We start from the raw sequence: 14,098 nt of genomic DNA, 5'->3' as shown, positions 1-14,098 counted from the left end.
TTTTGGAGTCAAAATGAATTAATTTCTAAGTGTTTCATGTGTATTCTTTGAAGGAAACTGTACAGATGTGGAAGCAAGTGTTGGGAGAGGCAAGTTATGGCAGTCTACTTTTTCCAAAATAGTCTCAGCACTTTCAGAAAGGGCAAGAAGCTTGGGGTCAGAAAGCAATGATGAAATCAAAATACATTAAAATATCAAAAGATAGCAAATCTCAATTAACTCTACATTATAATAAAACGCAAGTAAGCCTCTGATTGAGAACCCTGCCTATTAAACCTGATTCTCTGCTGCCGGCCCCTAATTTCAATTCTGTACATAAATTTCAGTGCTAAATTTTTTTTTACTCATGGGGAATGGCATTGTACTTGATATGAAACAAAAGTTGATGCCATAAAAAATTACACAAGCAAACCAAATCATCATTACATGAAAGATATTACCTTTTCCATGGGTCACATCTACAGTCCATGTACAATTCAAGGAATTTGGATAGAATTCAGGGTATCCAGGGGATAAGATTGTTCCACTAGGCCCGCGAACATCACCTCCACATAATGCTGAGAATAAAACAAACACAGGCATATGATCAGTCTTGTTTTAGTTGGAGATTATGCAAAAGTTGAGAAAATCTTTTCTCTCTATTAAAATATAATGAGTTAGATTCTCATGGCTAAAATACTTCCTGTTAATTCTTGAGATGTGCACAAGCTGTCACCATCCAACAAAAATCATTCAGTCTACTGTTGTAGTAATGCATAAAATGGTAAATTGTTGCCTGGAAGGGTTAAATGAAAGCCTGTGAGAGTAAGGCTCAACATTTTATATGAAAATTTTAATGATTTGCTTAGCTCATATGTTTTTAATTATAAGCCACATTTGCATAAATTCCTGTAAATTAAACATGAGTAATTAATCGTTGAGCAGCCCTTGTTATTAAGTATTAAGAAAATGAATTGTTAATTATACCAAATTGTTCATTATAGAGTCCTAAAGGAATATGTCATTCTTTGTGAGTTTTCATTAGAACACTAAATCATTACAATATCTATTTCTGTGTTTCCTTTAAAAAGTGATCACTATGAGATCTAGGTCTTCTACCAGGCATATAATCCGTGAAATCTAGTTTAAAATATTTTTAAAAATTAAAATATAATTTCAAGTACTCATTATTTAATAGAAATTAAATAAGAGGCACTTATGTGTGCAATACTATGTTGGTTAAAAAACCTGCAGTTCTGGATTGGAAGAACCATAGCCTAGTGACAAGGGAAAAGGAAGCATTCCAAGTAAACATTACAATCATAATTAAGCAATACAAACTAAAGGAAAGAACACAAGTGGTAGTGATACGAGGGCAGTTTATATAAGAGACTTGTAGTGTAGTCATTAAAAATCTCTTTTCTTTTTTCCTCCCTTCCTTCCTTTTCCCTTTCCTCATTATCTGTGGAGGTAGATTAGAAGGAATTGTCTGCTGGGTATTAGCTCTCTCCTGAAAGAAGTTGCTTTATCAAAATACCCCAAATTATATAGCTAAAGTTTCCTTTTGAAACATGTTTCTATTAGTAGCTCCCATATAACCAAGATTTGTAAAGAGCATATATAAGTAGTTGCACTCATGTGTCTGCCTGAATATGTGTCCCTTCCATTAATACCCTCCTCTGCCACCTCCACATGATAGGGAGGCAACTGAATAAACAGACAGACAGGCAGATAGACAGGTAACATACCATAACATTTATACAGTGCTTATTATGAACCAGACACTGTTCTAAGCATTTAACAATTAATATCTCATTCAATCTTCACAGCACTAGGCGATAGATGCTATTATTACCATCAGCTGAGGAAGCTGAAGCAAAAAAAAAAAAATGTTAAGTGACTTGCCCAAGGTCATTCATAGTTCTCAAGGTCTATGCTAGTTTGGCACAAGCTCTCTCAGGCCCTGTTAAGATAGAAAATCTTCAAGTACAGGACCACAGATGAAACTTAACATCTAGCGAAAGTCTATCATCTGGAAAAAGGGCACACCCACAAGGATAGGTTAGGCCACAGAAGATATTTTTCCTCCCATAGTAATTCATGAAGGCCATTTTTATGACACAGAGAAGTTGTGACCTAAACTGACAGAGGAATTATCCATACCAATGAAATCATAAATTTTAAAAATGTTTATTTTATGCATACAATGTGACATAACAATATAATATATAATTGTGAGGACAGCTGGTAGCATAGTGGATAGTGCTAGGAGTAATGTCAGGAAGTCCAGAATTCACATCTGGTCTCAGACCCTTACTAGTTGTATGATCTTGGGCAAGACACATAATTTCTGATTGCTTCAATTTCCTTTTCTCTAAAACAGAGATAATAATAGTAACTCTTTGGAGGATTGTTTTGAAGTTCAGATGTGATATTTTTTAAAGTACTTATTACACAGTAATCAATATATAAATGTTAATTCTCTTCCCCCTTCCCTTCCTTTCATCAAATAGATAGATGATTAGAAAATTTCTCATGAAGATAAAAAAATGACGTATGATCACCAAGAATTAGGTCATTTCAGAGGAGGGCTTTTCTCATTCATAAGGAAAGGTATCAATTTTAGTAGGATGTAGGTGCTGAAAGGGGATTGCATGGTCATCTTCTTTTATTTTATGGTTGACATTCTTTCTTAATAACCTTTAATTCCTGGAATCTAAGAAACAGCAAGGATTTAGGTCCCTGAAGTTAGTAAGTAAATAAAGCTTTGTTATTCTGAGACCCTGATAAAAAGACATTTGTAACATTTCATCTTGCACTTTTTGTGATGGTAAATCCTTAGTTGAAAAAACAGCTAGAGACATGACAAAGGCAAGGAGACTGGGCTCCAAAGATTAAAAAGGCAATTTGCCAAAGACTCTCTTATCCACAGGACTCTACTATGGGGGAATTTTTTTAATTATGAAGGGAAAAATCTGTTATTCAAACTAGATTCCTTTTTCAAAGCTTCCCATATTCATCTTTGCTCTGATAACACATGTGGAAACTTAGGTAATAGCACAATACATAAACAAATCATAACAAAAGCTGTGTTATTCAACATCTTACTAACCAGGAAGAGGTTTAAATATTCTCTGATACAAATGCTCAGCATTAAGTTTAACAGAGAAAACAAAACAATTGCTCTCTATGTCAAAGCAAGAGAATGCCAACCTAAATAATTTCTTTATACAGATATGATCCCTGTCTTTGAAAATTTTAATGAAGTCTTTAACATTGTTAGAACTATGAAGACTTCCCCAAAGGATCCAGCTGCTTGATGGAAAACTAGTTCTTGTAAAATCCTGCTTCATTTGGGGGAATAGTATTAAACTGCTTGCCCTTATATGGCTTTGTTACAAACGCTCTTGTAGAGCAGGGAAGATGATAGACAACCCAGTAATACTTCCCTCATGTCATTATGTAGACATGTCTGCCTACTCTACATCTTGAGACATTCTCATTATCTCTTGGTGTAACAACTCTATTCTGTAACTCTTTTGGGTTTTTTGGGTATTTTATAATATTGAATCCTGACCCATTTCTATATTCTTTGCCTCTATCTCTGTTTGTGCTTTCCTGACCAAGTTAGACCACTAAATAATGACTCCTAGCAATGTACCTCTTATTTTCTATCATCCTACAAGAAAACTGAAAGATAGTGGTGATGAAGAAAGCATAATGAAAAGAACACTGTATTAGGAATCATGAGATCTGTGCTCTAATTTCAGCTGTGGCACTAACAAGGTAGGACCTGTCTGCTAGCACCCTCTCTACTTCCCATGCCTATGTCTCCTCCAGCCTTAAAAATCTCTCAATTGATCTTTCCACCCCTGCTAACTCTAATCCTATAGTTTCCCTACATCTTTTGGCCAAACTCCTTAAAAAGACGATTTACGATAGGTGCCTTCCCTTTTCTTTTTCTTATTCACTTTTTAACCCCTTAAAATATGTCTTCTGACTTTGTCATTCCCCTGAAACTGCTCTCTCCAAAGTTACCAAACATCTCTTAATTGACAAATCAAATCACCTTTTCTCAATCCTCATTCACTTCAACCTTTGCAGCCTTTGATGCTGCTGATTACTCTCTTCTGCTTGATACTCTCTTCTTTCTAGGTTTTTGGAACACCATATAGGGTTAATAGAATATAAAATCTTCCCTTTCCATTAATTGGTCTTTTTTGTGTTCAGTTTTGTTCCACTTGTATTCCCTTTTAGCCTTGGAACAGACTGTGTTTCCAGGTCTAAAGGTACACAGATATTTCAATCAATTATCTTGCTACTATGAGCTCCAGCCCAGTTCACGGCTATGATACATCCTGAGTCACAGAGAACTCATCCTTGGGGGAGGAGCTCACTTAGGGAGAAGCTTGTTTACAGGGAGGTTTGCTTACAAGAAGTCTTTCCCACCTTTTGGTATTGAGCCAATTTCACAATGAGCCATGTGCATTGTGATGCCTTCTGGCTCTGAGTCTATAAGCTGAAAACTATATATACTGGGAGGTTATTTTACTATGGGAGCTCACTCATGGGAGGAATGTTTCTTTGTGATTTGGCCAGATGAGACTCTGGGTAGACGTTGTTAAGAAGGTCCCACCACCCCCCAGCTTTCAGAACCCAGATGTTGGTACTCTCTGATCTGGTGATTCTGTATCTATTTGTTTTTGACAATTGAAGCCCTGTCTATTGGAGCTCTTTGTTTCTCTGCTTCTATTTTCTCCACATTCAGGATGCTGACTCTTCCCCTGAACTAGTGCTGCTTGTATTTTCTCCAAGTTCAGGGTGCTGATCTTTCCCCTGAACTAGTGAATGACTTCTATATGTTTAATTAAAGTTGACTGTTGACCCATTTGAAGTTATCTTTCCTTTCGAAAAGCAGATCAAAAAAACCTGTGCTAGCAGGACATCCTGGGTGTGCAAAGGTACTTGCTAATACACACCACTGTCTCCTAGTTCTCCTCCTATCTTGCAGACTGTTCTTTCTCAGTTTCCTTTGTTGGATTGTCGTCTAAATCATAACGTCTAAGCTAAGTTGGGCCTTTTTCTCTTCTCCGTCCATTTCACTTAGTGATCTCATCAGCTCCCATGGATTCAATCACCATTTCTATGTTGATGATTCTCAAATCTACCTATCCAGCCTTAATCTTTCTCCTGATCTCCAGTCTCACATTTCTAATTGCTTTCAGACTTCTCCCACTGGAGGTTCACTTGATATCAGACACTCAATACATCAAAAACTGAGCTCATTATAATGGAATTCTAATAAAGCTGCCCCCAGTCCCAATATTCTAAGTTCCTTACAGGTCCCACTGAACAGTAGGCCCACTGCACCTACCTAGTCACAATCTACCACCCCCACACACACATGCACACTCAATATCCTAACTTCTTCATATATGCCTCACTGCGCATTAGAACAATAGGTGTGTCCATAAACTTACATTTCTCACAGAAACAGCAGGTGTGTCCATGTCCGCATGATGGGATCCCAGCCACTGACTCTAGCTAGCTGCCCCCAGACCCATTTCTCATATTTGAACAGGTGTGTTCTTGTACTCAACCACAATTCTATCATCCATTTAGCCCAAGACAGGACCATACTACCTATCTTCACCAGACAGGACCACAATAGCTAGCCAATTAGAGAGCAGCATGACTAGAATGTTTAACCACCAAACCATAAGAAGGGACCTCTCTTCTATTACCTAATCCCTTAACTAAGTCCTCTTGCCTTGTTAATATTGATCATATTTATATATTCTATGTATATTTTGATTGTGTAATTACATCTTTACCCTATAAAAATCCATCTTGCTTTTTCTGAAGTTGCTGGTTCCTCTTGGAACTTAGCCTGCTTCATAAGAGGTGTCAATCTCAATAATAATATTATTATACTATATATCATATATATTATATATAAATAATCAATAATATCTAATCACTTTGATTAGAGGTGGTCTGATTCTAAATTCTTTCAGATGGTTCCATCACATCATGAAACTAAACTGCAACAATCTTTTCCCCAACATCATCCACCTTAACCTTCCTATAGGGCAATACTATTTTCCCAAGTCCCCTAGGCTTGCAACTTAAGTGTCATTCTGGTCTCCTCACTATCACTTGCTCTCCATATCTTATCTGTTGTCAAGGCCTGTCAATTTTACCTTTGCAATATCTCTCAGAAACATCCCTTTCTCTCTTCTGATCCTGACACCACTATGGTACAGGCCCAAATCAATTCATGCTTGGGCTACTGGCAATAGCGCACTGGTGGGTCTATCTGCCTCAGGTCTCTTCTTCATTCATCTGCCAAAGTGATTTTCCTAAAGCACAGATCCGAATATGTCAGCTCCTTTCCCTCCACCCCCAATAAACTCCAGTGGCTCTCTTTCACCTTTAGGATCAAATACAAAATCCTCTACTTAGTATTTAAAACCTTTTATAAACTGCCCCTTCCACTTACCTTTCCAGTCTTCTTACATTTTACTCCCTACCCTGTACTTTTAGATATGACACTGGTCTCCTGGCTACTCCTCAAACAAGAAACTCCATCTCTCCGCATCAGGCATTATCTTCTGATTGTTCCCCACCTATTGCGTTTCTTGGCTTCCTTCAAATCACAACTAAAATCCCATCTTCTATAGGAAGCCTTTCTCAATCCTCCTTAATTCTAGTGCCTTCCCTCTTTTGTCTTCTATTTTCCCTGTATAGTGTATAGTTATTTTGCTTGTTGTTTTCCTTCTTAGCTTTTGAGCTCCTTGAGATCAGGGACTATCTTTTGCCTCTTTTTGTATTTACAGTACTTAAGAAAGTGTGTGGTAAACAGTAGGAACTTTAATATTTGTTCATTAACATCACTTATCTTTCCTGAGCCTATTTCTTTATTGAGAAAAAAGGCAATAAACCATCATTTGTAGAGAACTGTGCTAAGCCAGGAGGAGAAGTATAATTGATACAAGACATAATCCTTATCTTAAGGAACTTAATATTTAAACAGGGGCACCACAAGCAATATTATATGAAATCCATATGTGAGAGTAGAAAACCAAAATTTATAAAAGGACTAAGTAGACATATTGACACCAACCAAATATATCAGGAAAAACTTTGCAGGAGAGTTGGTAAAATCAAGAGATGAACTATTAAAAGATCACCAAGATATTGTTTCCAACAGCTGTAAAATAGGATATTCTGACTCCTTGCCTGCTTTTACCCATCTGGCCTATACATACTTATATTACTTCTACCTTTGTCCTCTTCCTCTCTTGAACATTTGAACAGAGACTTTCAGATCATGTCCACAATAGAAATCACTGTGAGTGTGTAACCTATCAATATAAGAACTTTATAAACGCTCTGCCTGGATCTCTAGTATATGCACTATTTGGTCACTCCACAGGACAAACCAGCTCTAGTCTTGGTCCCTCCTGGTCAGTTCTAGCCTGATCTGTCCCACAGCTGTCTATAGCATTAATAAGAAACGGGGAAGCTAATTAGATACCAAATTTCAATAAATAACAACAGGTCTATTTGTCAAATTTAAAGACTTTTTATAAAATATATTTTTAGATCTTAGATATTTGAGAATAGATTTTTTAAAGTATATTTATAAAAGTTGTCCTTCACACCTTGAATATTCTCCATCATCATCTCTGCCTTTCTGTCATCCTTCAAGAGTGAGTTCATAAACCACCTCCTCTGTGAAGCCTTCCCTGAGTCCTAGACAGCTTTATGTGGTTGCCAATTAACATAATTAATAAAATTTTTTTGACCAACTGACATTCCAAATTTCACCAATATATTAGATTACCAACCAGAATTATTTGGAATTTCTGATAACAATTCAGAAAAACTGAAGAGGCAGCTTGATATAATGAACAGGGACCTGGCCTCTTATCAAGTAAGACTAGGGTTCAAGACACTTCCCTGTCATCAATTGGCTAGATGACTCTGGGCAAATCACTTAACTTCTTGGGGCTACAGGAAACTTTCTGAGACTGAAAGTTATAGAGATACTCACTACCTGGATAGATCAAGGGCGTTTCTTCACCAGGTTGCTCCCCTAAAACATCTGAATCATAGTAAAACACAAATCCCTATCTTTATCATGAAAAACTCTCCTCTCAGCTCTAATATAGCACTTTCCCCAGAAATTCTTTCTTCATCCTTCCAGTTGAAAGTAATTTCTCCCTTCTTTGCATAAAGACAGCACTTTATTTCACTCTTATGGTACTTTATAAGCTGTATTGTAGTTATATTATATGGGCTTTATCTCCCTACCAAATTTTAAATTCTATAAAGGCAGAGATCAAATCTTTTTGGAACTGAAGAGTGGAATAGTGAAATAGTGTGAAGAGTGGAATAGTGGAAGAGTAAAATAAAATGTAAATAATAACTTGTAAATAATAAAATGTAAAATGTTATATAAATGGGAACACTGTCTTGAATATAATATATACTCAAGAAAAATTTGTGGAATGATTCAAATGAAAAATGAGTACTATGCAACTTGAAGGAACTTAAATATTTTCAATATATTCATCATTAAATACAATGAATATTAAATACAGCACATAATTAAATAAAAAAAATTAACTGCATCAGAACACATTCTCTCAGGTGAAGGATCAAAGGTCATTTCCAAGACAGCTGTCATTCTGAGAAGGAAAATATTTAGAATACCATGATTATTAAGGAATAAAAGAAAATATATTTTCAAAATGACAGACTCGAGAGGCAATGCGGTGTCATGGACTGGGCACTGGACTTAAAGTTAAGAAGATATGGGTTTAAATTCACCCTTTCAAAATTATTAGCAGCAGAAATTCAATTAGCCTCTTTGTGCCTCAGTTTCCTCATACAGAAGGGTTTGGGACTTAATGGCCTCTAAGATCCCTTCCCCCTAGGTCTATTATATGATAAGAGTAGGTGAAAGTAACATTTTTCGTTAGTCTTAGACCTATATTTTTCTATCACTTATGTCATATGGCACAAAGCAGTCATAAAACATTTAAATTACTACATGTACATTTTTGGCACAAAATTCCATAAAAGTAAATATATAGCATGGTAGAAAATGTCAAGATTATTTTTTGTGTGCTGACATTTTGAAGAATTTATACTTTTCTGTGGATGCATGTGTGTGTATTTCTAAATGGAAAGAAAGTGACCACCAAAGCCCTTTAAAAGGTATTTGAAGAGACCAAACTTGATTTCATTGCCACAGTTGGTAAAGAGCATTGGCTCTTAATATGGAGTCTATGGATTTCAGAAGGACTGTAAACTTAAACAGGAAAAAGGAATTTTTATTTTTGCTAACTTCTAACTGAAAACTAAAATTTCCTTCAGTTATTAAAAGGCAGTATTATTATGAGAAAGGGTTCATTGACTTCCCCATCCTACCAACTCGGTCCACAACATGTCAAAGGCTAAAAGTTTCTGGTACAGAGGAATATTCATAGCACTTGGACCCAGGTGACTCTTAATTTCTCTTAGTCTAGATTTTTCCATCTCTCAGATGATGTCCAAAATGGAGCTATAAAAAATTCAATTTACAAATCATAAAAGCTATGCGAGTATGAGTATTTCTATTTGGGGGGGGAGATACACTAAACTAGACAATTCTCAGTCATGGGAACATTACACAACTTTACTATATATTAGTGGGATTATGTTTTGGGCCTTTGCAGACCCCCAACCACATTCTAGAATCTGAGACTCTGAAAGTTAAGGGACCTGACAATCAATCAGTAAACATCAAATAGAAGAATAAAAACTAGCCCTCTCTTACCTCCAAGTCCTGGGTTCATGATCTATCTATCATATTGACTCAAAGTCAACATTGAAAGATAGCTTGATAGACTGTAGGACTTGGATACAGAAAGACCTATATTCAAATCCTGCCTCAAATATTTATTAGCTGCCATGTGATGTTGGTGGGCTTTAGCTTCTTCATTCATAAAAAGACAAGGTTGAACTCACTGACGCAACACCACTTCCAATTCTAAATCTATGATAATTTGGAGGGAATTTTCTAAGAGACTAGAATAGGGATCTATCCTTGGCACTGTAGGGTTCATCATTGTTTATCAGTTGATTTGAACAAAGAAATAGATGGGATGTTTGTCAAAAATATAGATGACATAAAACTCAGTGGGGGGAGAGTCATCACTGACACATTGGACTATAGTGTCAGGATCTAAAATGTTCAGTTAGGACAAAATGCTAGATACCATTAGACAAAATAAAAATTAACATACATGGAATGTCCAATACATAGGTCCCGCAGAATCAATTTCAAAAGTAGGAGATAGAAGAGTCACAGCTATACAATTTGTCTGAAAAGAGCTGGGAGTTTTAGTGGACTACACATTTAATATAAGTAAATAGTGTAACATTTATTTATTTATTAAAAGAAACAAAGTAGGTAGATCTTTAACTTCGTTAAGAGGAATCTAGTATCCCAAAGAAGAGAGGGTTAGGCCCACTTTTTCTTCTATTTTTCAAGTATGGGGAAAACTTTTTTTCAGTTCTGGGTGGTATATTTCCTAAAGTAGAATAGATACAAATGTCCATATCCATGATGCTGAAGGGTCAGGAATTATGTTATATGAGGCTTAAGCAAAGAAAGTGGAATTTTCAACCTAGAAAAGAGATGACAGCTATCCTCAAGCATTTAAAGGGTTGTCCCATGGAAGAAGAATTAAAATTATTCTCCTTGACCAGAGGGCACAGTAGTATGAAAAAAAATCTGAAATAGCAAACAGTGAAATAACTAGAGTTTATAAATCTTTAATTTTTTCAAGGTGTTTTAAAAATATTATCTCATTTTATCCTCACAACACCACTATGAGGTAAGTGATATTTTTATCCTCATTTTACAGATGAAAGAACTAAAGTAGACAAAGGTTAAGTGACTTGCCTAGAGTCACACATCAAGTTTAGTAAGTGACTTAAGGCAGAGTTGAACTCAAGTCCCTTGCAGATCTAGAACTCTAACCCTTATGCAGCCTAAATACCTCTAGTGAAAGTGGCAAAAAGCAAATAAAGGCATCATATAAGGAAGAGCTTCCTAATCATAAGAACTGTTCCAAATTGGAATGAGCTACCTTGTAAAATATAGAGGTTCCCAGCACTGAATTATTTAAGTCAAGGCTGGATAAGCACTTCTTAGAGTTGCTACAATACAATGGTATCAAACTCAAATAGAAATGTGTTCAATTAAACTGCATATAAGGATCCCTGACCTTAATAACTTAGAAAACATATTATATTATCTATATCCGACTGTATTTTTATTTATTTTGTTAAATATTTCCCTATTACATTTTAATTTGGTTCAGGTCACACTCTGGAGTATTGAGGGCTACTGCCACCTACCCACCATGTTTTTGACACCTATCCTGAAAGGGGGTTCCTGTTAAAGTGTGGGTTGGACCAAGAAGTAATATATGTGGAAAGAATACTGATCTATAGTTAGATGATCCCAGTTTGAATGGCACCTATTCCTTGTGTGACCTTGGACAAATCATATAGCTCCTGTTATTTTATCATTTAAATGAAAAAATTGGAATGTTTCATTTCTGTGATCTTTCTAGCTCTAAAATTATGCTCCTATGGCCAGATGACCTCTCTCCCAGTGCTCATATTTTATGACAAAAAGATTAGTATAATGTCTTGAACTGAGTATCTTTGAATTTCAACTGAGTGACTGAATTTTTGTGCGTACTATTTTGTGTAGAGCATAGAGAAATGTGGATTGCTGGGTTCAAGATGGGTTAACTTAGATTCAAAAAATGTTTATTAATGTATTAATAATGCCATCCTGAAGGAAAACCTCCTATATATTGTTTTTGGATCCTGCCCATGGCCCTGTTCTGTCTGAAATCTTTATCAATGACTTCAAGGAAGGCAAAGATAACATTCTTTTTAAGTTTTCAGAGAAATATAGCTAACATACTAAATGGCAGAGAAGTGATCCAAAAAGACCTTGGCAGTTACAGAGAATCGGCAAACACGGATGGGTTGTCATCCACATCATAGATCTCATTACATTATCTCTCCGCCAAACCTACCTCTTTTTCAATCTCCCTTATTATTTTGAGGACACCATGATTCTTCAAGAATATTGATGTCACCTTTGTGTCCTTAATCTCCTTTACTCTACATTTCTAATCAATTAGCAAATTTTGTCAATTCTACCTCCATTTTTCACATCTGTGCTCTTCTATCTGCTCAGATAGACACCACTCTAATTTCAGACCCTTATCATTTCTTGCCTAAATTATTTTGTAGAGGCTTCTTAATTGGTCTGTCTGCATCAGGTCTCTATTCTTTCTAATCTAACCTCCACGAATATGTCAAAATGTATTTCCTAAAGGGTAAGTCTAACCATATTATTAATACCTTACTGAAGACATTCTAAGAGATTCATATTGACTCTAAAAATAAATATAATTTCTTTTATGCCTTTGTAAAATACCTTCTTTTTATAATTTTCTTGCATATATATTTATCAATATGAAATATGATGTGTTCTAAAATCTTAGTATATTATTAAGCTATTAAAGCTTAAAACCATACTAAGACTTTTGCAAGCCTCTTTATATGAGTATATTTGTAATTGATATAATATTTTTTGTGAATGTAACATCAAAAATGTTTGGGGATCAATGCTAGAAACATTAGAGAATCACTGTGAGAAAAGGAATGGTATAATCAGGCACATACATTAAAAATATTACTCTAGGGGTGGCCATGTGGCTCAGCGAGTAAGAGCACTGGCTCCAGTGTTGGGATGACCTGGGGATCAAATCCAGGTTCAGAAACTTAGTACCACACCCAGAAATAACTGGCCATGTAACCTTGAGCAAGTTACTTAACCCCAATTGCTTTAAAAAAAAATATTACTCTAATACTAATGCCAAGGATGGATTGAATAAAAAGATGATGGAAACCAAAAAAGAACTTAGTTTCATTCACTATTAAAAAGAAAAAATATACATATATAAGACTTTTTAGAATTATTGTGTTAACAGGATATTTAGTAGTAGGTATGATCTGGCTATTTCCAGAAAAGTAAACACAATTGAACTTTTCAGGGTTTTTTTGTTTGTTTGTTTCATTGTTTTGTTTTTTTGCTTTTTGGAGGGCAATTGGGGTTAAGTGACTTGCCCAAAGTCACATGGCTTGTAACTATGTCAAGTGTCTGAGGCCAGATTTGAACTCAGGTCCTCCTGACTCCAGGGCCAGTGCTCTATTCACTGTGCCACGTAACTGCCCCACACAATTGAACTTCTCACAGTTTAGATCTGGATTAAAATTATTAGTCAGAGATAGCATTTTTTTTTCTTTTCATTCTCTCCTTCCAGAAGGTTTGCCATCCTGAATGATTTATTTGTTCATTTGTTTTTGCCACAGCAACTCCTGAAGATTGACCAGTAAAGCTCAGAAGAGAGGGAGAGGAAAAAAGGGCATCTGTGTAGTTGAGAAAATACTCACAGTAATGACACGACACAAAATTGAAGAAATAAAGAAACATTACTTCAGAATTAACATTTATAAGAATTCAAAGTGTTGTCCAGTCATTTCCAACTCTTCATGACCTTATTTGGGGTTTTCTTGGCAAAGATACCAAAGTAGTTTGTCATTTCCTTTTCTAAGTCTTTTTACAAATGAGGAACTGAGGCAAACAGGACTAAGTGACTTGCCTGGAGTCACACAATAAGTAATTGAGGCCAGATTTGAACTCAGGATGGTGAGTCTTCCTGACTTCAGGCCTCACAATATCCACTGTGCCACTTGGCCTTGCCTTTTTAGATCATTTTAAACCAAATTAAGCTTCACTCTTTAATTATGATTCTATTTAAACCAGGGCACTTAAATGAAGTGATACAATAATTTCCCCATGATCAATTAGTCAGTTGAAAGCATTTATTAAGTCACCAATATATATCAAGCACTGTGCTAAATGCTAGGTATTAAAATTCAGAAAGGAAATAGTCCCTGACCTCAAAGAATTGACATTCAATTGGAATAAACAACATATGCACACATATATACACACATATACATACATCAT

General features: G+C 35.6%; 1 protein-coding gene across 1 annotated transcript in view; it reads right to left on the bottom strand.

Annotated features, from left to right (window-relative positions):
• CSMD3 (CUB and Sushi multiple domains 3) overlaps window positions 1-14,098 on the bottom strand; it is a 795,885-nt gene that overhangs the window by 499,388 nt on the left and 282,399 nt on the right. Inside the window, exon 12 of the mRNA XM_069081309.1 lies at window positions 441-557. Within this exon, the coding sequence (XP_068937410.1) occupies window positions 441-557 (117 nt within the window). The remainder of the gene's footprint in view (window positions 1-440; window positions 558-14,098) is intronic.

This window comes from Petaurus breviceps, unplaced genomic scaffold, assembly GCF_028583685.1.
Source record: "Petaurus breviceps papuanus isolate PSGF00001 unplaced genomic scaffold, PetGlider_PUasm1.0 98, whole genome shotgun sequence".
Taxonomy (NCBI): Eukaryota; Metazoa; Chordata; class Mammalia; order Diprotodontia; family Petauridae; genus Petaurus; species Petaurus breviceps.
This window is presented reverse-complemented; position numbering and strand designations above follow the sequence as displayed.